A 24865-nucleotide genomic window follows, 5' to 3' on the forward strand; every position below is an offset into this window, starting at 1 on the left:
ACTAATTCCTAAAAGAAATACATTATTAGTTGTTACCAAAAGAATAGGGCAAATTACATAGTAACCCATTAGATTTGAGATCTATTATAACCTCATACAACATCTTTAAAACATTTTACTTTCATACATCATGATTTTATTTCAAAATAATACATCCGTTAAATTTTCCGCTCATTGATCCGTTAAGTGCTGATGTGGCTGCCACATGTGTGCCACATAGTAAAAAAAAATTATTTTTTAAATTATTTTTAATCTAAATCTTCTAAATAAAAAATAAATAAAAAAAAAACAAACTGAAACCCATCCCTCCCCGCAACCCCCCACCCACATCCCAACCTACCCACGCCCACCTCCACCTCCCTTACAATCCCCCACCCTCCCCTCACCTTCCCGAAACCCCCAATAAAAAAAAAAAAACAGAAATCCCCGACCCATTTCTCCTTCTTCTTCACTCTCTTCACCTCCCCTTCCTTCTATCTTCCTAGATCAACGTCGCCCTTTCCCCATCACCACCGCATAGCTCTCTCTCCGATCCCTTTGCTCCTCATGGAGGTCCTTCGTCACCATCCGATCTCGCCGTCGACCGGGGATTTCTCATCGTCGCCCTGTTGCTCCTGCTCGTTGTCGTCTTTGACGACGAAGATGATGCAGGGGAGGATGACGTCCTTACGATTCAGGGGGGATATGGGTTTCGCGCCAGGGGGTGGTAATGGGATCTGGGATGGGGGGTGGTCGTATGGGGTATGGGTTTCGCGGGGGTATGGGATCTGGGTTGTTCTCTAGTTTTTTTTTTTTTTTTTTTTTTTTGCCTTCAAATGTGCAGGTATGGGGTGGGGGGTGATGGGATTTTGGATTTTCTAACTTTTTTTTTTTTAATTTAGAAGATTCAGATTTAAAAAAAAAAATTTAATTATTTTTTTTGCCACGTAGCACACATTTGGCAGCCACGTTGCACAAATGTGGCAACCACGTTAGCACTTAACGGATCAATGGATGGAAAATCTAACGGATGTATTATTTTGAAATAAAATGGTACATGTATATGAAAGTGAAATGTTTTAAAGACGTTGTATGAGGTTGTAATAGACCTCAAACCTAAATAACTACTATATAATTTACCCAAAAGAATAAAAGCCTTTAAATTAAGGGACGAGAATACCCAATTTAACCAACACGAGAAACTCTTAAAACATATGCTTATATGCTTAAGTCCATTCATCTATCTAAGATACACATGAGAGATTGTCGAATCAATCTCTTGTGCGTGTCTTAAGCGGATGAGTAACTTAACACATAAACGTAACGAGTTTCTGGAACCAGCACCGCCAATCATTTTCATTTTGTCTCTTCATAAAAGATTCCTCAAAACCATGAATGATCTGCCTAGTTTGGTCCGTCACCGGTCTCCTATGCAATCTTTCTTTATAAAACTCTCCCTCACTCTCAGTGACTCCAAATCTCAATCTGCACTGCGCCCTCACGGACCGAAAAAGAATCTCTATCTTTCGATGCTTTTGTCTCTTAACTTTCCCTCCACCATATATATATCAAGTGGCCATTTTCCTATTGTTTTGTTATTATCTTCCAAAATTCTCACTTTCCTCCCCACCTTCACACATTGGGCTCCTCTCCTTCTCTCCTTTTCCTAAAAAGTCAAGTCTCCTCTGCTTATCTTTTCACCTCCATAGCTTCATCTGGAAAGTGGAAACAGACAGTGGCAGTGGCCTTTCCTGCCTAATATTGTCCTCCCAATTCTCCAATACCAATTTCTCAGCTTAAACTCTATTGGGTTTGATCCAAAACTTCATGTCGTTCTCATACAGTTGATGGGTCAGTTCTCCAATCTGTTTTTTTTTTTTTTTTTTGGTTTAACAAACTCAGTTGCATTGATTCTTATACCTCCATTCTAATGAAAAGCTTAAATCTTTAGCTTTTCTGCAACTTTCCCACTAAAAAAGCAAATTCCTTTCGTACCCTGTTGGGCCTTTTCACTTTCGCTTTATGTCTCATCTGTGATTTGCTTTTGTGTGCTCTGTTATTCTGGGTTTTGGATTTTGCAGTCCATGTGCTCGACAAAATTCCTCTGAGAGTTGGTATTTGAGTTTTTGATAGCCATTTCTTGGGTCACAATGGCACCATCTTACTTCCCTCTGAGGTGGGAGAGCACGGGAGACCAATGGTGGTATGCATCACCAATCGATTGGGCAGCAGCCAATGGCTTATATGATTTGGTCTGTGAGCTTCTTCACCTTGACACAAACCTCCTCATCAAGCTGACCTCACTACGCCGTATCCGCCGCCTCGAAACTGTCTGGGACGACGAGGCTCAGTTCGATGATGTTGCCAAATGCCGGTCACAAGTTGCCAAGAGGCTCCTCCACGAGTGCCAAATGCAGAGCGGACACAACTCTCTCATCAGGGCCGGCTACGGCGGATGGCTTCTCTACACCGCCGCCTCAGCCGGGGATGTGGGGTTTGTCAGGGAGTTGCTGGACAGAGACCCTCTTCTTGTTTTTGGAGAAGGAGAATATGGAGTCACTGACATATTCTATGCTGCAGCCAGGAGCAAGAACTCTGAGGTTTTCAGGCAGCTGCTTGATTTCTCTGTGTCGCCAAGGTTTAGTCTTAGCAATGGAGAATTGGAAGAGAGGTTGGGTGATATTACATCGGATTTCAAGTGGGAAATGATGAACCGGGCGGTTCATGCCGCAGCTAGAGGTGGCAATTTGGAGATTTTGAGGGATTTGCTTAGGGATTGTGAGGATGTATTGGCTTATAGAGATGCTCAGGGATCTACCATCTTGCATACAGCCTCTGGCAGAGGGCAGGTTGAGGTGAGTCTCGTTCTATATGTTTGTTAGATGATTGAATTCAGTTACTTTCACATCGTTTAGTAGAATGTTGTGTAATTGAAGGCACGCTAGGTCTGATATTGAGGTTTACAGAAGTTGGAAGAGATTTTTCTTCAGTTATTTACTTATTTCTTCAGTTTATGTGAGTGCTTATTAGTTTTGAGTTGTATTGCTGAAATGGAGTGAGGATTGGTTTAATTAAATTAGAATAAACAGTTAAATGGTTAATTGTTAGTTTGGCCTTAACATCCATTCATAAATAGTTTGGCTTCAACATATTGATGGCTGCTCACCAAATTTAACGGCCTCACAGGCACCAAAACTTGGCTGAATGGAAGTCTCTTTTTATTCTTTTTAATCCATTTTCTTGCTTCGTTAGATTTTAACCTTTTATATGGTTCATGTCTCCTTTAAACATTGAAATATTACTTATAATGTTAAAAGTTTTATCATTCTGTTGTGCAGGTGGTTGAGTATCTAATAGCATTCTTTGATACCATCACAATTGTAGATAATCAAGGGAACACAGCTTTACATGTGGCCGCTTATAGGGGTCACTTGGCTGTGGTGGAGGTCCTAATTCGTGCATCTCTCTCATTAACCACTTTGTCAAACAACTATGGAGATACCTTTCTGCATTTGGCAGTGGCTGGTTTCAGAAGCCCTGGTTTCCGGAGACTGGACAAACAGATTGAGCTTATTAAGCAATTAGTATGTGGTGATACTGTGAACATGCAGGACGTTGTTAATGTTAAGAACAATGATGGACGAACTGCTCTTCACATGGCTGTAACCGAGAACATTCAATCTAATTTGGTGGAACTCCTCATGACTGTTCCATCAATTAATTTAAACATCCGTGATTCTGGCGGCATGACCCCTCTAGATATTCTTAAGCAAAGGCCAAAGTCAGCATCTTCCGAACTTCTGATCAAGCAATTGATTGCAGCCGGAGGGATCTCTAATTGTCAGGACCGTAAAGCAAGGAGTGCCCTTGTTTCCCATTTGAGAATGCAGGGTATTGGGAGCAGTCCGGGAACCTCTTTCAGAATTCCCGATGCAGAGATATTCTTATACACAGGCATTGACAATGCTTCTGATGCCAGTTGCGATCAGTCAAGCGTGCAATTCAACACGTTCTCAGGTGAGCTAAGACAGTTTGGCTCACCCAACTCAGTAAACAATAAGAAGTCAAGTTCTGTAACTTATGCTGCAAGGCGCCTTAAGTTTCTTCTTCAATGGCGGAGGAGGAAAGAAAAAAAGGAATCTAGCATAGACGTAAGAGATAATGATTCTGAGTCATTTAGCACCTGTGTAGATTTGGACGACAATCCAATTCCACTTCGGCAGATGTATTCCAAATCTTCCTCCCTGCCAAACAACAAAAGGACAGTTTCCTTTCCGAGCCCGTACACTAAAATGAAATTTACTGCTGGTTTATCACATGGTGTGATTCAGGCAAGGCCTCATTTAGCTTTTGCATCTCAATCGCACACAAGTCCTCTGTCAAGATCGTCTATGTCTTCCCCCACTTTCATGGACAAAGAGAAGGGTGTTGACATTTCGGGACCCTCTTGCTCAAATGGCAAACCACCACATCCGCAAGGGAGCTTCAAACATGATTCCTTCAATACGAAGTTAATAAACCAATATTTGTGTGTTGGCGCCCAAGGCCTGGACATGGACGAATCAGTTTGTTCCACTTGGTCGAATCAGAATTACAAACACTCCGGTCCTCTAGTTGCTTGATCAGGATGTACAAAGGAGTTGGTGTTCTTGGTTAGACCTATAGAGAGTCGAATTGTGGTGAGTTCTGAAAAATGTCTTCTCTTTATCGGTTCACTTTCTCTTTCTTGCTTTTCCCTTTTCCCCTAGTTCCAGTCTCATGTTTTATAATTTCTGTGTGTAGATGCATAGTTTTGTACCAGGTGTGGAAGTTTCTTTATAATGTTCAAGAAATGTTATGATAGGGTTACACTGTTTCGCATATCCTCGTACGTGAATTATGGCTCGTCCACACTGATTGTAAATTGGTTGAGTCAGTTGAGTGTGAATTTAAGCAGCATAGTAATCAAATGAATCCCCCTCTTTTCTGGTTACCTTTCACAAGTGACTTCCAGATGACCAATTTATATAGAGGGATATAAAATGCTTACATAATCACACATTGCGTGTTTTCTGTTCTCGTTTTTCTTTTCATGCCAAATTTTGGTTAGAGACGTGATTTATTTGCTGGTGCTATGAATCCGTTTCTTTGTCATTCATACTTCTGTAAAGCTTTGATATCAGATAACCTAACAACTGATCTGCTCTCTGTAACTTAAAACTCAGATTATCGTAAACACAAAAGCATGTCATGATAAATGTTTGTCATCTTTACGTAGTCATTTATCGCTGAATTGTTTCCGTCCACAAAGTTTATTTCTTAGTTTGCCGGGACATGATCTGTACTCGATACACCGGCCACAATGCAGACCTGCCCTTTTCGCAGAAATGCTTGGTATTCCGGTCCTAACAATCTGGAAAATCATGCACGTAAAAAGCTTGGTAGGGAAAGTTTTGACAAGAAATGGCAACAAGCAAGTCATGTGCCATTTGAGATGGCCTACTTTTTTTATCCTCTTGTAGCATATTCTGCCAGAAGAAATTTCGTGCAGTATTCAATTTCCTTCTCATTTTTCCATTTTTCAGTTACCCAAACTTCTAAATTACTTGGAGAGGATGCAATGTCAATGTGAACCTTAACGTCCGCTCTCGACACGACACGTGGACAGAAGTTATGTCCTAACTCCCAAATATAAACGAAAAAGGGGTTAAGATTACGATAGGTTATTGCTTCGGATTCTGATAGATCATTGATTCAACCTACCCGAAAAAAAAAATCATGATAACAATAAATAAATAAATAAAAAGAGAGAAGATAACCAAACAATGAAACTGATAAGCTTGTGGATGGGGGAAGCCCCAAAGAGAGAAATGTGGGAGCCTGTCTTAAAGAGAAGGACGTGAGTCCCCGTTGAACCATGTTTGAAGGGTGTCAGAGGTCAAATCCCCACAGGAACTTGGAGACCGTTAGACTGGGGAGGGACTTGGGTTGGTTTTTACAGGTAATTTTACAGTTGGACCCTCTGGAGGTTACAGATAAACCAAGTTTTCAAGAGTGAGAAAATAGGGGCTTGGTGGTAATTCTTCAAACACTCGTACAGCGCAGAGACTCCCCCCCTAAGCGGGCGGCTTTCCTTTTCCTAACTTGGAGAACGCTTTTGCTATCTTTGGCAATCTTGCATTTCTCCTGACCAGTATATAAACAAAGGTCTTGGCTTTGTGTAAGTTATACTATCATCGTCGTCCCTTTCTTCTGCCATTGCTGAGTTCAATCCGTGAGAGAGAGAGAGAGAGAGAGAATGAAACAATCGTCGAAGGAAGCTGAAGAGGCGAGGCAGAAGCAGATTGACGATTGGCTTCCGGTCACTTCTGCTAGGAATGCCAAATGGTGGTACTCAGCTTTCCACAATGTCACTGCCATGGTTGGGGCTGGTGTCCTTAGCCTTCCCTATGCCATGGCAGAGCTTGGATGGTATGTATATGTTTATATCTTCGTTTCACGGGGAGTTCTTTATGAATCCTCTTTTCCTCCCTTTGCACTCGTCCTTTTTTTCCCTCTAACCTTCAGACTGAATAAATTAGAGGAAAATCAAGGGGTAGAAACAAGGAAATGAGTGCGAAAGGAGAAAACAAGAGTGTGATCATTACTACACCACCCTTGGTCCCTTTGTTTTGTTTCATGACTTTCATTCCTATAATCTGAGTAAAAATCTTGGAATTAACACCCGTTATAAGAGGGTAGCGATTTTGGCACTCCTCGTTTAGCCATCTGCATTCCAAATTGAATGTTACAGACTTACAATTTTTTGTGTATGATCTCTATCTGTCAATTTGAAACCGAATGTTGATTCCTAACAAAATTAAACAGGGGTCCTGGCATTGCTGTCGTGCTTCTGTCATGGATCATCACCCTATATACACTATGGCAAATGGTTGAGATGCATGAAATGGTGCCGGGGAAACGGTTTGATCGGTACCACGAGCTGGGACAGCATGCCTTTGGAGAGAAGCTGGGGCTCTGGGTCGTTGTGCCCCAACAGCTAATTGTGGAAGTTGGTGTCAATATTGTCTATATGGTCACAGGAGGAAAGTCATTGAAGAAGGTCCATGATGTGATTTGCCCTAGCTGCAAAGACATCAAACTCACCTTATGGATTTTGATTTTTGCTTCTGCCCACTTTGTTCTCTCCCATCTCCCCAACTTAAACTCCGTCTCTGGTATCTCGCTTGCTGCCGCAGTCATGTCCTTGAGGTAATTAATTAGATCGTTCAGTTAGTATCGTAAATTCTAGAAATTTCTTGATTCCCAAGTAATGCAATTACAAACCAAATTCCCAAAATTTTAGATCCAAAATGATGCGGACGGTGTTTTGCCTGTTCGTATGTATGTAGGTTAATTCAAACGCTAATGCAGACGATCATTTGGCCGTGATTAATGTTTAGGGAAACTTTTTTTTGTGATCTGATTTCTTACCATTCTTGTGTTGGATCTTGTTAATTTGTGATCATATGCAGTTACTCAACGATTGCGTGGGGAGCTGCTATTCACAAGGGGAAGGTACCGAACGTGGACTACAGCTACAAAGCTAAATCCAATGTCGGAGCTGTCTTCAACTTCTTTAGTGGGTTGGGAGACATAGCATTTGCCTACGCTGGCCACAATGTCGTTTTGGAGATCCAAGCAACGATTCCTTCCACACCCGAGAAGCCTTCCAAGGGACCAATGTGGAAAGGAGTTGTTGTGGCATACATTGTGGTGGCTTTGTGCTACTTCCCTGTTTGTTTTGTTGGCTACTATATTTACGGAAACTCTGTTGAAGACAACATCCTCATCTCACTCGAAAAACCTGTCTGGCTAATTGCAGCAGCTAACATGTTTGTTGTGATCCATGTCATTGGAAGCTACCAAGTTTTCGCGATGGGAGTTTTTGACATGGTTGAAACTTTTCTGGTCAAGAAAATGAACTTCCCGCCTTCTTTCACCCTTCGCTTTATTACTCGCACGATATATGTTGGTACGTGAATTGAGTTAGCTTACAATTCTCATCACTACTGCAGAGTGTTTTCCTGATTTGCATGCTAATATATCAGTACATGCCATATAATATGTTCTTAATTTGGCAGCAATTACCATGGTCATTGGTATGGCCATCCCTTTCTTTGGTGGCCTTCTCGGATTCTTTGGAGGATTTGCTTTCGCCCCAACCACATACTTCGTAAGAAAATTAAAGGATTCGTTGCTCTCCTTTGCCCTACATAAACAGACACACACGGATACCCTTTATTCTTTCTCAAGTTTGCGAATTTGCAGTAACCCTTTGATAACATGTCAAATAGAGCTTAACTTTCCGCTGCTGTTCTTCATTTGCAGCTTCCCTGCATCATGTGGCTCGCCATCTACAAACCGAGACGTTTCAGTCTATCTTGGTGCATAAACTGGGTACGTTGCGCTTTTTTGCTTCGATAACTTGTTCTTCAGGCTCATTCATAACGCTGACTTCATTCATTTCAGACCTGCATTATACTGGGAGCTACCTTGATGATTCTAGCACCCATCGGTGCCCTACGGAGTATCATCTTGCAATCGAAAACCTACACATTCTTCTCTTAAATTGCCAGTTTTACATGCAACAAACATTCATCTCTCCTCATATTCAAAGCTCAAACTTAGATATGATTGCTGCTGCTTGACCATCAAGGCAAACCCTTCGGCGTTTCTAGATTAATTGACTTCTGGTACCCTCCGACGGTCACGATGGGATTTGAGACAAGAGCGACCTCCTCTTTGATTAGAGTTCTTGCACACTAATCATTTATGTAAACACAATGCTAATATAAAAGAAAAGGGATTAGATTACTTGATCTGCAAGCATTGCAGAATAATCAGCAGGAGAAGTTATGTGTAGAAATATGACTCTTGCATTAATTTGGGTCAGCTGTTACATAAATCCCTATTTTGGTAGGAATCCTACGCTAATTACGGTGGGAAATTATATTTTTATAATGAGTAATGTTGCACTTACCGTCTATTTGTATAATCATGTTATATTTAGTGATGTAAGGTTTTTAGTTGTTTGTGCGGTTTTTATTTCAAATTCATGATTATCTTTTTAAATAAATTTTTTTTATTTGAATTGAAAAAATTAAAAAATTCTTCAGCAAATAGAGATGATTGAGGAAACAACTATAAAGAAAAAGAAAACGATTTATTCCTCTCTTATATACAATTAAAGTTGAATCATCTCTGTAATTAATGCATGTATTATAGAAGATGAATGTATTTTTGCCATCTATTTGTATCATCTCTCCAATAGATACGATGAGATCCATATGTGTTGGTGGGCCCTACCTTTGTTGGAGAGATGATTCAAATACTGATACAAATAAATGATAAGTGTAGCGTTACTTTAGGAAGAGATAAATGTTTATTCAACTAGAGTAGGTCAATATAGTTGGGCTTACTATTGCCAATGTGTTAGTCATATTTTTGGGCTTTTTGCCCCGAATTGCAAGGAAGAAGAAATTCGTCTAAAACATATACGACAGGTCGTTTGCAGTCTTGACGCGTTAGAATCCACAATAAAAGGGGTATTATAGTAAATTTCTCAACAGTCTACCCACCAAAAATCTCAATCTTCCCGCCATTTCTCTGTAACTCTCCGAGTTGCAGCTTCTGAAACCCTAGAGAGAGAGAGAGAGAGAGAGAGAGAGAGAGAGAGAGAACCAGAACGCGCCACATGGAAGACCAAATCAAAGATGAGTTCCACCGGAGCGGCTTCACTTTCGACGACGAGAAGGAAATCCTCAAAAAATGTAAGATCTTTCGCTTTTTTGTTTCCAATTGAATTCAATACCTAATTTTACAGAAGAGCGTATATTGATTCCTCAATTGTTGATTAGGTGCTACATTCTGCATAAATTTCAATCTTTCGCCTTCTGATCTCGTTACGAGCTGGGAAATTTACTACCTAAATAGGTTCATCTCTCTCCCAATTTTCTCCAATTTACGATTTTTACTAAAACGTTTGGAATGATTCAGTTTTGTATCTGAGGATAGCTTTTAGCTTTAAATAGCTTATGTTTTGTATAATATATTTTAGTTATGGTCGCCAGATAAAGGGATTAATTTTGTACATAGATTTGTGTTAGTAAATTTTTTTTTGGTGAATAAGTTGTATGTGTTGCCAAATATAATCGGATAAAATGTTATTTTGGGCAGGCAAATGAATGGAACGGTGGTACGTGATGTGGAAATGGATGGGTTTTTAGGGTATTTGCAGGAGCAGAAGAAAGTAGCCATTGAAGAACAGGAGCCCAATCTGCATATCTACTCAAGCAGAGATGTGGACATGTGAGCACAATATATATATACACACACATTTTTTTGACTTTCCCTTTTTATATCTGTAATTTGTTTTTGGTGGCATGAATTTTTGTGGATATGGGATTAGTGTGATTCTAGTTTCTGAGGTTCAGTATTGGACAAACTGCGTGCAGGATTCTGAATGACGAGGATGTAGATATAAAGGAAGAGGTTCCTGGCACTCCACCATCCGAATCCCAGAACCATTACTCAGAGCCGTCTGACTCAACGCCACAAACAATTGGGAACGTTCCTTCTGGAAAACCATCAAGACTTGTAACTCCTTTTGGGCAACGAACAGACAAGTTTGTTTTGAACTTCAGCATTGATAATAAGCCAACTATAGAGAACGGGGAGAAGGAACATGATAATGAGAATGATGAGGATGATGAAATTATCAGGAAGGTTAAGCCTGGAAAGCGCTGTTCTTTTGTAGTCCATGGTTCAGGACCTGAAATAGGTTGTAGGTTTATGTATGATAGGATTGAAGATAGGGTAAGTGAAATTTATTATAGTATGGTGATCTTAATCTCCACACACACATACATTGTCCACTAACATAAGCCTTTTCTGTTTTAGTTTAACGCACTTGAAAACCGAATTAGAAGGTACGCAACTGCATTAGTTTCATCTCGGCAGTACGAGGAACAGCAGGACCCTACAGTTTCGTCTCAGGTATAGTACCTCCCCCTCCCCTGATGGTGGGAAGGTGTTTTGGCAACTCAATCTTCTCCAAGTCATCTTGAGGCTGTTTATGATGTAAGCTTGTTTTGTTTCAGAAAACTATATTTACTGCTGGCATGGTCTGTTGTGACGGAGAGTGCCATTTGAATGACAAATCCACCTTGTTGCAGAGCAGGTAGGAAGTCTTGCACTCTCCTTTATACTATTCATGTGAAACAGTATACTAACATCCCTACAAGGATAGCATTCCTTAAATAAGTTTAGCTATTAAATAATTGTATCTGAGGATCTTAGCCTTCCCTCAGGTAACACTCTCTTGGAGGGGACTTGTTAAATGTGAAGCACAACTATGTATGTTTTACTTCTGTATACAGCTGAGAGACTTCTGGTAATCCGTATTTTTTTTCTTTAGATAAACTTTTTATCTTTCCTTTTCAATCTTTGGCAGCGCAGAGCATTCTGGAGGTCAACGTGTTCGTATGGAATTACAAAATTTGAGCCAATTTTCAATCTTTCCAGGCCAGGTATGGAAATTGGAACATGAAAGACATAGAACCATGGTCAGATTTTTAAATTTTGATATACTGTAGGGTAGTCTAAATCTAACATGGAAGGATTGCATTCCTGCAGATAATCGGTGTCGAAGGGACCAATCCTAGTGGACACTGCTTCATTGCTTCAAAACTGGTAGATTCAGTCCCTCTACTCTACCTGTTGCTGCTGATGCAAACTCGCCTCCTGCTAAAAAGCAGGCTTTGGATCAGGAGATTTTGCCAACTGAACTTTCCAGTAAACAACCAGAGCTATCAGTGGTATGCAAGTTTTAGTCTATGTTACTCGATGAGATGCAACTCTGGAAATTATTGGCTTATTAATCATTTCTGTGAAAACATTGAACTTTCCATAATTCGGTGCAAAATTCTTCATCAGTGTTGGTAACATTTAATTTCTGTATTTAAACAGATCATCGCATCAGGCCCTTTTACCACAACAGACAACTTATTTTTTGAGCCTCTGAGAGAGCTTCTAGCATATGCAAGCAAAAAGCTGCCTCAATTGCTTATATTGGTGAACTTTTCTTGAACTGAATTTTTCTTAAACAAGATTTTACTGCTTGAACCATTCATGTTGTTTACAAACAGAATTTTTTTTTTTTTTCCCCGCAGCTAGGACCATTTATTGATTCTGAACATCCAGAAATTAAGAAAGGAACCGTTGACAGGAGCTTTGATGAAATATTCCAAACTGAGATTCTTAGAAGGGTATCCGCTCAGAACGTTGTGTAGTAGTTATCCCGAAGAACTATCCACATCTGTTGGTTTTCATGCCTTTTTTCCTTTTATCATTCTTTCAGTTGCAAGATCATGTCGAATACATGGGTTCGCATGCGCACGTTGTTCTTGTACCATCTATACGGGATGCTAACCATGATTTTATATTCCCTCAGGTAATGTTACTTTTGAATCAAGTAAATGTACTATATACTGCTCAATTTGCTTCTGATTCAATGAGATGATAAGAGAATGTAATGTCAAGATCCCATTACCGTTTTTGTTACGCAGCCTGCCTTTGATATTCACCCACCTGATCTCAAGCATCAGGTACATGTTTATAGATTTCGAGCTTTCGTCATTCAAAATTCCAAAATATTTCTGCCGTTTATGCTTACTAAAGTGATTTTACCACTCCTAATCAGATAAGCAGTCTCACAAACCCAGGGTTTTTCGAGGCAGATCAGGTAACCAAGTGCTTGCCCGAAATTCTGACCACCTCTGTAACTTTGCTCAAATGAGTGTTGATACTAGAATTATCAGTTTGGTAGTCCAGAATTGTATTATCTAAAAGCTTGGATTCCAATTTCGTAGACACACTTGGCCAACAAAGATGGATTGGCAAAACAAATGAACAGTAACTTGATTGAGCTTTATCCATGACCATTTTTATCTTATGTATCTACGTCACAAATCTTTCATTCCTTGCTCTAGTTGGCATGATAAGAATCCAAATGATAAGATGTAGACAAATTTTCATCCACCACATTCTGGTTTCAGGTCAAGATAGGTTGCTGCTCTGTGGATGTTCTCAAACACCTTAGTGCAGAGGAGATCTCGCGTGTTCCAAAGGATGGAAAACCCAGTGACCGCTTGAGTAGACTTGCAAACCATATAATTAGCCAACTCAGGCACGCTCTAATTTCTTAGAAGTTCTTAAGGTCTATATGGTTCGAAAGAGCTCTGCAATCTAAATTCTAAACATATTTTGCAATTTTTCGGACAGCTTTTATCCTCTGTATCCACCAGCAGAAGACATTCCACTGGATTTTTCACTTGCTCCTCAAGCTCTAAACATCCCATTGATCCCAAATATTCTCATCCTACCCTCAGACGTGAAGTATTTTGTGAAGGTAAATGGTTATTCCAATTTCAATGTCAAAGCAATTCCAATAAATCGCACAGAAATGTGCACGTCGCTCCAATAGAGATTGGGTGTTACATTCTGCGACTTTGAGATGTTTACCTAGAGAAGTTAACGGGGATTTTACTCTTTGAGTACAGGTACTGTCCCTTGGTGAGAGAGGTGAAGATAAAGAGCAGTTAAAATGCATTTGTGTCAATCCGGGAAGACTGGCCAAGGGAGAAGGAGGAGGTACTTTCGTCGAGCTTGACTACTATGGTAAGCCCGACACAACGAATGCTTCGATTATAAGCATATAAACATCGGAGTTAAGTTATAATTAGTTGCAATGTATTCAATTCACAGTAAGTTTCAAAGAAACTCCACAGGCTAGGGTCGATTGCAACATCATTTATATGCTTTGTAGTGACTGATGGTGATAAATTTATGGTGCAATTCATGCAAATATTAGTCGGACTCATTGTGATAGGACCCCCCCCCCCCCCCCCCCAAAAAAAAAAAAAATCGAACTCATGTGGCATAGACTTTAAGAATCGATGTGAGACCCTGATAGGAAGTTTGGATCCTTCTCCACAAACGACAAACAATAATTGCAGACCAGCCTGTCTAATGTAACAGGGATACTGCCGTTGATGCTGTTTTAAGCTAATCATCCGTTGTCTTATAGGAAATTTCAAAGTATTCTAGTATGATTGGTTTGAGATACCGATTCTAAGGGCTTGGAAAGTTCTTTGGCGTATTACTTATGTGAAACCTAAATATTTGTATTGGAAATATTAAACTTATATATTTGTATTATACATGCAATTAGCAAATTACAGCCAATTCATAAAAAAAAAATAAAAAATAGATATTTTTCTACCTCTTTTTCTTCTGCACTTTGTTTTTGTACCAATCGATCCAAAGATTCAGAACCCACAAAATACTAAGACAAATGGCAATTGAAATCACCACCATCCAAGAAGCCCATGCCCATCTGGGGATGACGGGGTCAGCCGCCCCACTCACATAGAACGCCCCCATCTTGAACATGAACACCGGCCCCAGGATCCCTCTAAACACACTGTAAAAAGCATAGAATTTAGGGGACAAAAAGTCGTACAATTTGGCGGCGGCAGGCGAACCGGCCCTCCGAAACCCGGCAAGGGTCCAGGCGTTCTGGCAGCCGCTCGTGATCTCAGCAAGGAGGAGGAGAACGAGGATGGCGTGGGCCCCGTGGCGGACGGCGTAACGGCAGGTGGTGAAGACGTAGAGGGTGGCGAGGTGGTGGAGGATGAAGATGACGTCGTTGGGGAAGAAGAGGAGGTAGTGGAGGAGGTCGAGGGAGAAGTAGGCGATGCTGAACTCGAGCACGGTGTTTTGGGTGTCGGTGTTGGGGGAGGCGAAGGTGGTGGCTTTGTGGCTGCGGAGGATTGCGTGGGCGGCCATGGCCGCAGCTGCGGAGCCGTGGGATAAAGAGATTAGGCAGCTTGAAGCTTCTGGTCGGTGTTTTGGGCCCCAGTTTCGGAAAAGCAGGAAATAAGCAGAGAGGTAGATGAGGAGAAAGATGGAGAAGAATGTTGGGAGTGTTGGGGTGGGGAGTGCTGAGGTCTCCATGGAAATCAAAACCCAGTTGCAGGAACAAGGTAAGAGAGAGAAGCAGAAATAAAAGGTCGAAACTTGAAACTATTGGGCTCCAAAACTGTTGAGGAAGAGTCTTAGCTTCGGTTAATCATATACAGACAGAGAGAGAAAGAGAGAGAGAGAGAGAGAGAGAGTGGATTTAAGGTGACCTGCTTTTGAAGAAGAGTGAGATAGCTTTAAGTGAGAGGTGGATGAAAAGTAGAAGGAAATCCTCGTGGGTGGACCCTTAGCGATCCTAATCATAATTTAATTTGTTTTAGCGACATTCAGTCTCAACTGAACGTGATTAAATGTAATATATCAATCCAAACGTTCGTTGTTTGTCAAAATTTCTTTCATGTACGTAGAAGGAGGTTGAACTCTTAACCTAACTCAAATTTAAATATCTTTTAACAAATTCGATAAAATCGAAACTCTAACTTAATTATAACTCATCTATTCATTCCTTGTCATTTGAGCTAATCATAAACTCAATCATGTTTGTTGTGTGTTTAACACGGTAGTTCACTTTCTTCTTTTTGGGTAATTATTGGTAGCCACAAATCACAAGTCATACGGTTGTTGAGTCTCTCAAGTAATAATAACAATAATAATAATATGGGTGTTGAAACATGAAAATTAACAAATCAAAGTTTAATAGGCATTTGTGTTTCATAAGCTTTGCTAATTGCTACCATCCCTTTCGACGGCGGTCGCATATTCGGATCTCAATTTTTGGAATCCTAACACGTAATATTCTTATCTTTTATGCTTCCAAGCAAAAAATTAAACAATTATTCCTTTGTATATAGAGTTAGTACTACATAAACCCTTGATTCAATAGCTGGCTTAAGAACCACTTATTACAGTCTAGTAATATTGTTTTTTACTTGTAAGTGAAATGTCTTAGTTTTAATTCTCGTTAAATGCGAATTTGAACTACATTATTGCTAGGTCATTGTGAGATTAAGTTCACCCCTCACCCGTAGTGTAGATAATATCCTTTGTAAAAAAAAAAAAATTCTTCACTTAAGAGCAGTGTTTAAAATATCGGAAATATGGATGTACAAATTTATGTAAATATTCGATATCCGTTGTTTTCGATGGGTATATTAACTCATTCAAATTTAGTCGAAGTTAGAGAAAATTTTCTTTCAAAACAAATTAAAAAATTCGAAATCTGCAATATGTTCTAGCAAAATTTCTATGGTAAATTGGTAAATATCGTTGATATTTATTAATTTTCAACATCTCGTCGATAGAAGGTAAAGTTTGCATTTCACCTCATTTCCATATCGATCCTTGATTTTCGGGTTTTCGCCAGAAATATCGACAGTTTCGTGGATATTTTAAACACTGCTTAGCTGTAAAGAAGAGAAATTTGTATGAAATAAATTCACCGCCATGTGTTATCTCGGTCTAATTATATCATGTTATATGGAGAAAATCCTTACGTATAACAAGATATTATTGATCCAGATGCTATAGCAACAATAAACTCATTTCATATAAATCATTTGCAAAACTAAGATGGTCCATAATTTACTTCAATTAGTATATTCTAGTATTGTATTGGTGAACCGAAAATGTTCCTGACGTATCCATTGTACAATTCAAACTCGTAATTAAGTGGTCCATGAAAGTTGAACAATTCGAGTCCAACGCAAAATCGTGTCATGTGGATTAAATATTACTTTTGTCCTTATGTTTTACTTCTTCAATTTTCATTTTTGTCCTTTTGCTGAATCTGACAAGATTGGTTCTCCTGGCTTGTATAATATCTCGTTAACAGTTACTGATGTTTGGTTCTACACGGAAATTAGACGGAAATGAGTAAAGTTATTTACTAAATTGGGCAAATTTAAACTTGACCACTAACTAGATATTTGAAACAATTAGGACAATAGTCTTTTAAACTTTAACTCAATTGACGTTTTGATCTTTGAACTAAAAACATATGAGTATTAATCTCTAAACTTGGTATAACGAGGAATAATTATCTTTTTTACCAACTTCGTTCAAACTAAAAAGGCGTCTTCACGTGTCCCCACTTAAAGAGATATTTTCAGAGTGTACAAGTTGGTACACATTCCACAAACATGTCATCGTACAGAGCTCTTTTTAGTAACAAGCTAAAATTGAAATTCTATCAAAACTTGCAGTGAAATTTGTTGTAGAACTAACTTAAAGCGAAAGACCTGTAATTTGATGAGCTTTCACATAAACTTTTACCGTCATGGTAGAATCTGCTGATTCCATCTCATAGTAGGAACTCTGAAGCTCAAAGGTTCTAATACATTTCTCTTAGGCCGGCAATATGGAAAACCTACATGACCATCCCTCCATCAATGGTGAGCACCTGCAAGAAAGGCGTGTTATGGTCACTGGTGCAAAATTAGAGAAGCAGATTGTTGTCAAATGATAATTGTATAAAGGCCAGGAAGGTCAAGGTAATGACACGACCTTCGCTAATTACAATAAGCATCGATAAATAAATTGCAAGAAAGGTTTCTAACACAACAGTTTTGGGCTACCGATGAACTTCCACAGAAAAGCTCCTTAATCGCAACATAGTCACCACGAATAGGCACTACTGCCCTTGTGATCCATCTGGGTTCACTTGTCCAAAATGTGATACACTTCCATTCCAATGATCTAAAAATCTCCTTCATTTATCCCCTTCAATAAATCATCTTGAAGAGAAATGCAGTAACTTGATAACTAAAGAACTTTTGTCGAGGCTAAACTTATCCAAAAAACAATTACATTTAGATTCCATCACATTCAAACTAATAGTTAAACCGTCTATGAAATTCCAACTTGAGTCCAAGTCAAATTTATCATAGGTCCAAGATAGGTGAAGCATACTGCATCCCGTTTCACAGGCCATAATAAGTCACATTTAAGTAACCATCAGAAAGATTCAAGTCCAAAGAGTTCAACAATTATTCCAAAAATTGATATGTATTTTATACCTGTCCGGTCATGTAACTGGCTGCAGGACTAAGGGCCAAGAATTCCACCAGTCCAGCAACTTCTTCGGGTTGGCCATACCTAGCTGTAACAAAAGCCAGTATGAAAAAAATTTAGCAAACTATTATAAGCTATTATTGTAAACATACTTGACTTGAATAACTAGAGTTTCCCCAGCCTCACCTAATGGGATAGTCTGTAAAATTTTCTTCTCAATGTCATCCCCTAGCTTGGCAGTCATGTCTGATGCGATAAAGCCCGGGGCAACAGCATTAACCTGAAGGAAATCCATTGTTTACGACTCAATCCATCATCTGGATTTAATTCCATCTCCGGATGTGTCTGATTAGTGGAACAAATAGAAGAATCTTGGAATACTCACATTAATGTGTCTGCTTGAATACTCCTTAGCAACAGTCTTGGTCAGGCCAATTACTCCTGCTTTTGCAGCACTGTAGTTGGCTTGTCCAACATTTCCAACTAGACCAACAACAGATGCTATATTGATAATCCTTCCCTGCAAGAAGCATTATTTGACTGGGATAAGACATTAGATGAAAAGGTCGGGGATACTCCTTTTGAAAGGAAAGGTATTCACCTTCTTCTTCTTCATCATGATTTTGGCTGCTGCCTGAAAAAAGTGAAGTTCCTCAGTTCGACATTGAAGTCAAGTAGCATTTCCATGAAAAACGAAAATTCGAAACACATACCTGGGTACATAGATATACACCGGTAAGATTTAGATCAATGACCTCCTGCCATTGTTTTAATTTCATTCTCATCAACAGACCATCCCTGGTAATTCCTGAAACCATGGTATAAAAGTTGGACGAATGACGATCATGTTTGAAATTGGACATTAGACAAAAAGCAGGTGAAATTTGCAATAACCTGCATTGTTTATCAGTACATCAACAGTTCCCCAAGCATCAACTGCCTGCAGATGCAAAATCATTAACCACATCACCAAACTAGCATAATCATGCCAAAACAACCCAATTAATCATAAGAAGGAACATTTGCGTACAGTTTTGAGCATCGCCTCAACATCTTCTTCTTTCGAAACATCCCCTCCAAAAGTAATAGCTTGTCCACCGAATGCCTCAATCTGAAAGAACACAGCCCTCATTCAATATCGCTCTATCACTAGTAAATAAACCCAACAATCATAGCACACAAATTTAGTCCAATTTTCAAGTCAGCAAGACTTATTCGTATGATTTGCATGGATGATTTGACTGTACCTCTTTGGAAACCTCTTCGGCCTCCTTCGACGACCTAGCGTAGTTAACAAGGACCTGTCCGCACACAATCATCAATTCGCCATCAACAACCAAAACCCAGAATACAGAAACAAAGAACATTACACAAAAAACTAACCCTGCAACCAGCTTTGCCCAAAGACAGAGCAATAGCTCTGCCGATGCCTCTAGAAGCTCCGGTCACCACCACCACCGGACCCTCCACACTTTTGGCCTCCCCGGTGGTCGCTTGCTCCAGCGTCGCCACCTGTGCCCTCACGTAACCTGTCACGTGCCATCATCATCACCATCAAATTATAGTTTTCATTTCAATTTCCAAAATTCTTACATAACATTACCAACTACTTTCTGATTTCTACATTCTCTAAATCCCTAATCATCCTAAATCAAAACTAAACAAATCGTTTCGATGACTAATTGGAATTCGAATTACCTGGGGAAATGGAGGAGCGCTTGGATCTATACTGAAGCCCAATGCTCCGACCCCATACGGTTGCGCCACCAATCGGAGCCCATTGCTTGAACTGGCAGGCCCTGCCGTCTGTGGTAGCGCCGAATTTAACGGCGGATTTTAAAGCGACGACGTTTGATGCAGATACCGAAGCCATGGGAGCTCTGGAGAATTGAAAAATGCAAAGGGAGAAATGAGAAGCTCGAAATGCGAGGAATTGGCGATCAGCTTTTATAAAACGAAGGCGTTTTGGTGAGGTTGTGCTCTGCGTTGAAGTGCTTTGGGAACTCCGACAGTGGCGAGGGAAACAAAGCTTGAGCTGTTTCTTAGAGCAACTCCAGTGTAGGAGCCCTCCCCCCAGGCAATTCACTATTTAATCCACCTAGTGAACAGTAACTGCCCTTAATGAATAGTGCATTCCCCTGTCAATTGCCTTTTGCATCTCCACCCCTGCACTGAATAGCCCTGGCAATTGGCAATAAAATATTAATATTTTTTTATTTATAAAATAATACATAATAATTTTATTTGTAATTTCGGATAAGATTTTTAATCGTTCTCGTTGCACCACGTGTCATTATCCGAAAAGCCAATAGCAATAAAATTTTTGTATTTTTGTATTTATAAAATAATTCAAAATAATTATATTTGTTATTTCGGATAAGATTTTTAATCGTTCTCGTTGCGCCACGTGTCATTATCCGCAAAGAAAATTATTGGTGATGGATTTCCGATAAGATTTTTAATCGTTGTGTCAAGGCACGTGTCATTATCTGAAAAGACAATTATTGGTAATGGATTTCTGATAAGATTTTTAACCAATCACGTCGTGCCACGTGTCACAATCCGATTACAATCTTTGAGGATAGATTTCCACCAGATTTTTAACGAATGACGGCATGCCACGTGGCATTATCTACAACCTAATCCCTTCTAAATCCTCCATATAATCCCCCATCCATCCTCATAAATCTCACACCAATTTTCTCAAGATCTCTATCATTATTCATAGTTTCTGCTTCCTTCTTCGCCAAAATCCCTATCATTATTCATAGTTTTTGCTTCCTTCTTCACCAAAATCCCTATCATTATTCATAGTTTCTGCTTCCTTTTTACAATGTCTTCTTCTTCTTCTTCAAAGATGATGTGGGAAATCGAGCAAGAAGAGGAAGAATTGTTTAACCAATCACAAGGAATGTTCAATGTTAGGGATTGGGCCCAAAATGAGATGGAAGAGGATGACGAGCGTAGACGGAGAGATGACGAATCAAGAATGGCAGGAGCCTCACAATCCCGTCGAGTCGTCCAAGCTGTGGCTCATATCTGCAGGCCCAACCGTGCTGTAAACATTGATAGAAACAGGCAACGACGAGGTCAGGAGCTCTTGGACGATTATTTTGTCCGTAACAGTGCATTCCCTGAAACATACTTCCGACGTCGTTTTAGAATGGAACGACATTTGTTCAACAAAATCATGGGCGCTGTTTGCAACCATGATTCTTACTTTGTGCAAAAGCCGGATGCTTTTGGTGCTATGGGTCTCCTGCCTCAGCAAAAAATTACTGCTGCCTTGCGGATGCTTGCATATGGAGCAGCTGCAGACCAAGTGGACGAGATAACGAGGATGGGACAATCAACCATTCTTGAGTCCCTCATGAGGTTTTGTTCGGCAATCGAATCTATCTACACCGCAGAGTACCTCCGGAGACCTACTCATATGGACTTGCAAAGGCTTCTGAAGAAAGGCGAGATGCGAGGTTTTCCAGGGATGATTGGAAGCATTGATTGTATGCACTGGACTTGGAAAAACTGTCCAAGTGCATGGCAAGGCGCTTATGGGGACAGAAAAGGATCAAAAAGTATCATTTTGGAGGCGGTGGCATCTTTTGATACATGGATTTGGCACGCCTTTTTCGGGGTTCCGGGAGCTCAAAATGACCTCAACGTCCTTGCCCAATCCCCAGTGTTCAACGATGTCCTGCAAGGAAATGCACCAAAAGTCACGTATGAGGTCAATGGACGTATGTACGACGGGCCATACTACCTAGCTGATGGCATTTACCCAAGGTGGTCAACATTTGTCAAAACAGTGCCACGTCCGCGCAGTGCAAAGGAAAAACACTTTGCAAGATGTCAAGAAGGGTGCAGGAAGGATGTGGAGCGTTGTTTCGGTATCCTCCAAGCTCGCTGGGCGATCATCAGGGGTGCTGCCAGATTGTTTGATGTAGAGTCGCTTCGATCCATCATGATGACGTGCATCATTCTTCACAACATGATTGTGGAAGATGAGTACGATTATGAAGCCGTTGATGAATATGAGCCAGACACGATGAACAATTCAAGAACACGTATATATTGTGCTCATGACGCCACCGATGAGCCCGTGCAACATGAGCCATTAGAAAGGGATGGACGTTACAATGAAAGGATCATCCAACGATATACTGCACTTCAAAGGTCAAATATGCACAATGCCCGCCAACTTGACTTGATAGAGCACCAGTGGGAATTGAGGGGTGCTGACGATACTTAAGTTCATTAGTGTTTGTTTTTATTTGGTGTGTTTATTTTATTTTATGTGGTGTGTTTTTTTAGTTCATTTAGTGAGTTGAAATGTAATTTTATTTTATTTGGTGTGTTTATTTTATTTTATGTGGTGTGTTTTTTTAGTTCATTTAGTGAGATGAAATGTAATTTTATTTTATTTGGTGTTTGTTTTTATTTGGTGTGTTTATTTTATTTTATGTGGTGTGTTTTTTTAGTTCATTTAGTGAGTTGAAATGTAATTTTATTTTATTTGGTGTTTGTTTTTATTTGGTGTGTTTATTTGGTGTGTTGATGTTATTTTATTTGGTGTGTTTAAATGTGTTTTGAATAAAGTACTAAGTTCAATAAATTGGAAACAACATAAAGTACTCTATTCAATGAATAAGAAATTACAACCCGAATAAGAAATTACAACCCGAATTGATTGGAAAATTATGGGTTCGTGAATGGATGATAACCATCACCTAACCAATTTGTGGTGCTAGGATGATCTTCTCTTGTCATGCTAGGATAATCTTCTCTTGTGGTGCTAGGACCATCTCCTCTTGCTCTCGCTTCTCTTGCACGCCTCCTTCGCAACACATCCGCTTTCTCTGACTTCCAAAAATATTTAGAGTCTGGAGACTTCCCTTCTAAAGGCTCCTTCATAATGTCACGATCTCGTTCAGCCATTCTTTCTTCTCTTCTATGTTCCCTTTCTTGCCGAAGTAGTTCTCTTTCTCTCTCATCAGCTTCAAATTTTCTCTCAAAAGCTGCAGCTTTTGCATCCTCTCTAGCCTTATCAGCCTCAAATTTAGCCATTTCCCGGGCCAAATTCAATTCACCTTGGCGGGCAAGATCTTCCATATACTTTGCATAATCATTCTTGGAAGCATTACCTTTTCTCTTTGAAGCCTTCTTACCTTGAGGCCTAATTGGATAACGGGTTGACCCCGACGCTTGTTCAACGGGGGGCGTTTCAGGCACTTCTTCATCATCTTCATCATGATCATGCGAGGCATGCTCAGGTGTAGAGTGTAGAGGGGTGCTGTTCATGAAAACTTCTGGACCGACATGCACAACTCTAAATTTAGGACAATCTTTGACAATATTCCAACATTCAAACCGGGTGAATGTTTTGTTTTTGCTTTTGGTTTTGGCACCATACCAAGCTTGTGCTTGAAGTTCCTACACAAACAAATAATTATAATGAGAATAGGTAACAAATAAATAATTATAATGAAAGTATGTAACAAATAAATAATACAAACAAATAATTATAAATGAAAGTAGCTAACAAATAATTATAATGAAAGTAGGTAACAAATAAATAATACAAACAAATAAATATAATGAAAGTAGCTAACAAATAATTATAATGAAAGTAGGTAACAAATAAATAATACAACCAAATAATTATAATGAAAGTAGGTAACAAATAAATAATACAAACAAATAATTATAATGAAAGTAGCTAACAAATAATTATAATGAAAGTAGGTAACAAATAATACAAACAAATAAATATAATGAAAGTAGCTAACAAATAATTATAATGAAAGAAGATAACAAATAAATAATACAAACAAATAAATATAATGAAAGTAGCTAACAAATAAATAATATATTGTTACCTGATCCGTTAAATTTTCCCCACTTCGAAGATTACCACTAGCTTGTGCCAAGGCGTCTCTCCACGTACTAAACGATTGACTAAGTAATTTCCAACGACTGGACATCGATTCCTTAGTTCTTTGCCCACCCATTTTCTCAAGATAATTGGTATGAATAAGACTCCACATTTCTCGCAACTGCATCTCATTACCCGTAATCGAATCATGAGTAACTTGAACCCAACTAGTACACAACGCAACATCTTCAAGAAGCGTCCAATTCGTACCTGGTTGAGTAGTCATTTTGTTGGAAAAAAATTGGATTGAAACTTTGAAAGAAAGATAGGAATGTGGTTGAAAGTAGTTGAGAAAATATGAAATTGTGGTGTAGGGTAGAAGATAATGAGAAGGTATTTATAGGTGAAGTGAAATCAAAATTTTTTATAATTTTTCATAATTTTTTTTCGGATTTTTAAGAATTTTTTTACATTTTTTTTAAATTTTTATTCACCTAATTAATCTCTGCCGTTGGATTTAAAAAAATTTAAATTCCAACACTCCAGATTGTGCCACGTGTCACAACGGTAACATTTTAGATTTTTAAACTGTTTTTTCTTTTTTTTTTTAATTTACAAAGCCTAATAACGTGGACCGTTGATCTTAGATCAAACGGATGAAATTAAATTAGATTTTTAAATGTTTTTTACCGTTGGAAATCCAACGGCCCATAAAATAGGACCGTTTCAATCAAACGGACATGGGGAAGCCACGTGGCTTCCCCAACGGTAACTTTTCAAAACTGAAATCGCGGGCCCCTGCCCTGTTTTTTTGTCGGACGACTCGCGCCCACGCGCGCGTGAAACGCACGCGCCTGACGCAGCCCTCGGGCTCTCGGGCTGGCAATCCTCGACGGGCCTGCTCCTCGGGCCTCGCCTGTCGCTCGGGCTTCCATACGCTGGAGGTCATCCCCCCAGCAATTTGCTACTGTTTGACCCACTGGCCCCCGAGCAACCTCCCCC

General features: G+C 39.6%; 5 protein-coding genes and 2 pseudogenes across 5 annotated transcripts; 4 read left to right on the forward strand and 3 right to left on the reverse strand.

Moving 5' to 3' along the window:
• Nucleotides 1-1257: 1257 nt before the first annotated feature.
• On the forward strand, nucleotides 1258-4951 carry LOC126607544 (uncharacterized). Its single transcript, XM_050275172.1, has 2 exons — nucleotides 1258-2834; nucleotides 3318-4951. The coding sequence occupies exons 1-2, from the start codon at nucleotides 2130-2132 to the stop codon at nucleotides 4599-4601; spliced, it is 1989 nt and encodes a 662-aa protein (XP_050131129.1). The 5' UTR covers nucleotides 1258-2129; the 3' UTR covers nucleotides 4602-4951.
• Nucleotides 4952-5707: 756 nt separating this feature from the next.
• LOC126607545 (lysine histidine transporter 2-like) lies at nucleotides 5708-9032 on the forward strand (annotated as a pseudogene).
• Nucleotides 9033-9298: 266 nt separating this feature from the next.
• On the forward strand, nucleotides 9299-13864 carry LOC126607547 (uncharacterized; annotated as a pseudogene).
• A 298-nt stretch (nucleotides 13865-14162) lies between these two features.
• Nucleotides 14163-15200, reverse strand: LOC126607546 (TLC domain-containing protein At5g14285-like). The gene has a single exon (XM_050275173.1). It carries the CDS (start codon nucleotides 15013-15015, stop codon nucleotides 14278-14280), a length of 738 nt encoding a protein of 245 aa, XP_050131130.1. The 5' UTR covers nucleotides 15016-15200; the 3' UTR covers nucleotides 14163-14277.
• A 1863-nt stretch (nucleotides 15201-17063) lies between these two features.
• LOC126608277 (3-oxoacyl-[acyl-carrier-protein] reductase 4-like) lies at nucleotides 17064-20032 on the reverse strand. Its single transcript, XM_050276139.1, has 11 exons — nucleotides 19690-20032; nucleotides 19375-19520; nucleotides 19239-19292; nucleotides 19022-19102; nucleotides 18886-18931; nucleotides 18705-18799; nucleotides 18593-18625; nucleotides 18377-18511; nucleotides 18178-18271; nucleotides 17997-18079; nucleotides 17064-17380 (listed from the first exon to the last, which is right to left on the reverse strand). Exons 1-11 carry the CDS (start codon nucleotides 19862-19864, stop codon nucleotides 17348-17350), a joined length of 975 nt encoding a protein of 324 aa, XP_050132096.1. The 5' UTR covers nucleotides 19865-20032; the 3' UTR covers nucleotides 17064-17347.
• Nucleotides 20033-20517: 485 nt separating this feature from the next.
• Nucleotides 20518-24295, forward strand: LOC126608278 (protein ALP1-like). The gene is made up of 2 exons (XM_050276140.1): nucleotides 20518-22265; nucleotides 24146-24295. Exon 1 carries the CDS (start codon nucleotides 20825-20827, stop codon nucleotides 22238-22240), a length of 1416 nt encoding a protein of 471 aa, XP_050132097.1. The 5' UTR covers nucleotides 20518-20824; the 3' UTR covers nucleotides 22241-22265; nucleotides 24146-24295.
• LOC126608279 (uncharacterized) lies at nucleotides 22604-24149 on the reverse strand. The gene is made up of 2 exons (XM_050276142.1): nucleotides 23868-24149; nucleotides 22604-23421 (listed from the first exon to the last, which is right to left on the reverse strand). Exons 1-2 carry the CDS (start codon nucleotides 24147-24149, stop codon nucleotides 22687-22689), a joined length of 1017 nt encoding a protein of 338 aa, XP_050132099.1. The 3' UTR covers nucleotides 22604-22686.
• Nucleotides 24296-24865: the final 570 nt, after the last annotated feature.

This window comes from Malus sylvestris, chromosome 16 (assembly GCF_916048215.2).
Source record: "Malus sylvestris chromosome 16, drMalSylv7.2, whole genome shotgun sequence".
NCBI lineage: Eukaryota > Viridiplantae > Streptophyta > Magnoliopsida > Rosales > Rosaceae > Malus > Malus sylvestris.

What these genes read in the sequence shown, in the direction of transcription:
- LOC126607544 (XM_050275172.1), top strand. Translation starts at nt 2,130, where the DNA reads ATGGCACCATCTTACTTCCCTCTGAGGTGGGAGAGCACGGGAGACCAA. An exon ending in CTGGCAGAGGGCAGGTTGAG is followed by an intron (nt 2,835 to 3,317) that starts GTGAGTCTCGTT and finishes TCTGTTGTGCAG; the next exon opens with GTGGTTGAGTATCTAATAGC.
- LOC126607546 (XM_050275173.1), bottom strand. Translation starts at nt 15,015, where the DNA reads ATGGAGACCTCAGCACTCCCCACCCCAACACTCCCAACATTCTTCTCC.
- LOC126608277 (XM_050276139.1), bottom strand. Translation starts at nt 19,864, where the DNA reads ATGGCTTCGGTATCTGCATCAAACGTCGTCGCTTTAAAATCCGCCGTT. An exon ending in TGGGCAAAGCTGGTTGCAGG is followed by an intron (nt 19,293 to 19,374) that starts GTTAGTTTTTTG and finishes GTGTGCGGACAG; the next exon opens with GTCCTTGTTAACTACGCTAG. An exon ending in TTGAGGCGATGCTCAAAACT is followed by an intron (nt 18,932 to 19,021) that starts GTACGCAAATGT and finishes TTGCATCTGCAG; the next exon opens with GCAGTTGATGCTTGGGGAAC.
- LOC126608278 (XM_050276140.1), top strand. Translation starts at nt 20,825, where the DNA reads ATGTCTTCTTCTTCTTCTTCAAAGATGATGTGGGAAATCGAGCAAGAA.
- LOC126608279 (XM_050276142.1), bottom strand. Translation starts at nt 24,149, where the DNA reads ATGACTACTCAACCAGGTACGAATTGGACGCTTCTTGAAGATGTTGCG. An exon ending in GGGAAAATTTAACGGATCAG is followed by an intron (nt 23,422 to 23,867) that starts GTAACAATATAT and finishes TTGTTTGTGTAG; the next exon opens with GAACTTCAAGCACAAGCTTG.